Source organism: Eucyclogobius newberryi, unplaced genomic scaffold, assembly GCF_026437365.1.
Source record: "Eucyclogobius newberryi isolate DKJ021-1_F unplaced genomic scaffold, fEucNew1.0.hap1 SCAF_1, whole genome shotgun sequence".
Lineage (NCBI taxonomy): Eukaryota > Metazoa > Chordata > Actinopteri > Gobiiformes > Gobiidae > Eucyclogobius > Eucyclogobius newberryi.
The window spans coordinates 13,980,571-13,984,379 of NW_027315723.1; the positions used below are offsets into that span (position 1 = coordinate 13,980,571).

Genomic DNA, 3,809 nt, shown 5'->3' on the forward strand with positions numbered 1-3,809 from the left:
GGATGTTGTTATAGTAATTGCTGTTACAGTTACACATAGCATTAGTTGTATCATAGGCCAACAAGTAGTTTATTAGCAGTAGGTACAGTTATATAGTAACTGTAGTAAGTAGTGGTGGTAGTAATGAAGTACTTTTTCTCCCATGTTTCTGTTGTCAAGATACACACATACAAGAATGTTAACTTCTTTTAAACACAGGAGTGTTGCTTTTTTGTATTTGTTGACACTAAAATTGACTATATATTTTTTTCCCCTTGTGTGTTGTGTAAGTATGGTAGGACTGGAAACAATTGTCAGATACCCTACCTGTCACCTCCTACATTTACTGACACAAATAATTACCGGTAACTCAAAGAACCCATGCTTTTGCTTTAAAATACCAAATTCAACTTATGAAGTTATTTTTTTCTATAATATAATGAAGCAACAATCTGCAATATTGAGAATTAAATTGAATTTGTTTAGCCAAGTTTGTTTAACTAATTTTGCACAATATTTAGCAATAATAATTTACTATTATCTTATTTAGTGAAAGCAGTTTATTTGAATGGTTAATGTCACTGATAGTTTATCCTTGGTCCCAGTGGCATGAGGCCAGAAGGAGGTGAATACACCATCTGTGCGTTGCTACGGTGATGCTCACACGTAGACTCGTTCACAAAGTCAAAAGTTTGTTGCATTTAATTCATTGTCAAATTTAGATTTTTTGTTTAACCATATGGATATTGTGGTTCCATAATGTAAGAGACTTTATAATTTATATTCATTGTACTTTTTTGTCTTTTAGTCAAAGTTTTAATCTTTTTACTACTCTTTCACATCTATATATATACATCATAACAAGCTTTACTTTGCATTGTGGGATAAGACCAGTGCATTTCCTGTTAAATAAACTTCCTTAATCCTAAAGGAAATTTGAAGTTGTCAACTGCTTTTAAAAATATTACCACAATTCAAACATCCAAACAAAATAAATAAGTGTTTACATAGTTGTTGGATTAACCCCATCCCATTAGCAGTAACATTATAGCAGTAATAATTTAGCAGCAGTAGTTGAATGAGTCAAATGAAAGTAATAATAGTAGCAGTAATAGTTGTTTCACTATAGTTAATCCTGTATTTTCAGTATTATTGTGTGGGGGATGGTTGTTTGAAGGACAAACTTTATTGCATTTCGAGGTACACTATGTGGTATTAGCTCCTTTATAGCTCTTATTGCAACTACAGCACCACCATACATCATATTATTCTATAGCTATCATGTCTATTGCACTCTTGCTGCTTCTTAATATTTCCTACCATCCCGTTGTCTAATATTAATACAGAAAAATTCTTATGTCCTCTTGCTATCCGAATTGCACAGTCAGCATTCCTATCACTCTCTCTCTGCATGCGTGCTCCTCCGCTCCTCTCCAACGAAGCACTTTTTTGCCCCGTTGGTCCATCCTCCCATCCTTCATCTTGATTGCTCGTTCCTTGTTTCCTTTCCTAGCCCTTTGGTAAGGACTCTGCCTGTTTCCTTTCTCTACTGAGGGCACAAAGCCACAGCTATGGGAACAGCTGTCATGTATTGTCCCCTCCCCTCTCTCTCCCGCTCTCCTCTCCTCCTCTCTCCGTCGCAGATCTGAATCGTTTCTCAATAGACGGAAAGCACACGTAGCCTATTACAACGCCAAAGGATTCCTGCGTCTCCAAACGGGACAATGCCATTACTTGCAGTTTAACATTTGTCCGATGCAGAGCACAATCTAGGAATTTTGTGTTGGATTTGATTGATTCTTGATATGGATCCAGGTTGAAAGCAAGATGTTTTGATCAGGATAAGATTGGATAAAGGACTGTTGCATGCAAATGTTTGGGTTCTCGAAGATGCCGAGATTGTCTGGGTGAGTTGTTTTTTTTGAGTCTTTGATTTTGTCATTGCAAATGTATATTATGCATTTCACATGTATGGGAAAAAGAGAAACACTGCACAACAAATACACCTTTATGGCAATTTTGTAGAAGAAAAGAGTTTAAATTTAAGTTTCAAAGTTGTGGTGGGATAAAAGTTCTTACCATCAGAAATGTAAAACGTATTGCTTTTATTAAACAACTGCATTTATTGAGCTTACACTATATTGAATAGTGTCAACATGAACTTATAAAAGTTGAACTTCAATGACATTGCAAATTTAGAACATTTTGCACATTTGCAATTTATTGTGTTGATTTGCATTATACTACGTGCTTGTATTATTTACTTTTGTATAATTCATTAAATTGTCAAAATCATCCGTAGATTTTAATATTGATGATGTGATATTATTGTCTATATTTTAAATGTCTCTATGGGGTGAAATTAACTCATTTGAATATGGACTAAATGTTTTCTAAAAAGCCAGCTTTGGTTAGCTTTGAGATTTGAACCACATACATGATATGAGCCTCTGCACACAGAGTTCAGCTCATAGGAGATGATGTAGTGGCATTAACATGTCTGCTTGTATGATCCTTGTCTTTTTAGTGTCCCTTCTGTGTAAGCTTCTAAACAACATGGCTCTTGGAAATCTGCTCAATCTTAAACACACATGTAGCACATCTGGACTCAGCACAAGGAGTTAGCCAGAGCATTAAGTCACAGGTTTGACTTGGCGCTGATTTACATTGATCATTATCACTGCTACTTAAAGGCGCACTATGTATGTCTTTGGGGGTAAGCCATCTGCTTGTCACCATGGAGATGCGATTGTGTTGCCTGGAATGTTCCACAGTATGACAATAAATACATCTACCTGTCATTTTTTTTTCCAATTATATGTATTTTTTTTAGTTTTCACTGCTTAACAATCTTCCACAGATCTGACCTGTAGCCTGCACCAGAAAAGTTACAAAGTGCACCTTTAATACATATTCAATACATATTTCCCTGAGTTGCTAAGTCTTAGTTGTTTATTAGCCACTAGCAATTGTTGCAAGTGTCCAGATGGCCCAAGTTTATGAATGAGCTTCATATTATTTAAAACATCTTGTGGGTTGCAGTGCTTCATAAGCCTTAGAGTAATTGTTGAGCATCCATTCAATATTTGAAAGCCACATCTTTGAACTACAGAACATTTAATACAGCATTATTTTACATTTTGTACATATCCTTGTTCCTAGCCACGTTTTAAGCACTCCGACTAATAAGTAAGTAAAATTACTGCTACTTCAAGCAGAGTTAAAGTAATCAATAAAGGCATTGGTGTCTAACTTGAATTACCAAAATACCTGCAGAGCCATTACAAATATTCCTGAAGTTGTTTACTACTACTACTACTTTTACTACTACTACTACTACTACTACTACTACTACCACAAATATTAGTACTTATAAATAAATGTAGAAAACATGAATCCTATATGGATTTTTTCAGACAAAACACTATCCTATATTTGTCCCGCTGTTGTACAATAAGATTCACAGCGTATTTTTTAAAGATATAAAAAATCATCAGTCTGCAGTGGTTCCTGACCCTTTTTCTGTCTCGAGTACCCTCTGTGTGTTTCACAGTCTACCAGTGTTCCCTTAGTCATTATAAATAAATATTGCCAATTTCAACCATTGCTATTGTATTTACGTGTTTTATCGACACATATGCAAACATTATTCTACATATATTATTAAGGATGTACAATATACTATAAAAAGAACATTTTGTGTTCAAATATTATTGTATTGTGACCGATTTGAAGTTTTATCGATCTTAAAGATCTCAAATATAGATTAGAATTATATAATTATTGATGAGCTTTATTGGTCTTCTATTTTCCATTTGAATGTTCTAGTC

At 34.5% G+C, this 3,809-nt stretch overlaps 1 protein-coding gene across 1 annotated transcript in view; it reads left to right on the top strand.

The window, feature by feature from the left end:
• Window positions 1-1,378: 1,378 nt before the first annotated feature.
• LOC140345408 (FERM and PDZ domain-containing protein 4-like) overlaps window positions 1,379-3,809 on the top strand; it is a 91,699-nt gene continuing 89,268 nt past the window's right edge. Inside the window, exon 1 of the mRNA XM_072432267.1 lies at window positions 1,379-1,886. Coding sequence (XP_072288368.1) covers window positions 1,846-1,886 — 41 coding nt within the window. The 5' untranslated portion in view covers window positions 1,379-1,845. The remainder of the gene's footprint in view (window positions 1,887-3,809) is intronic.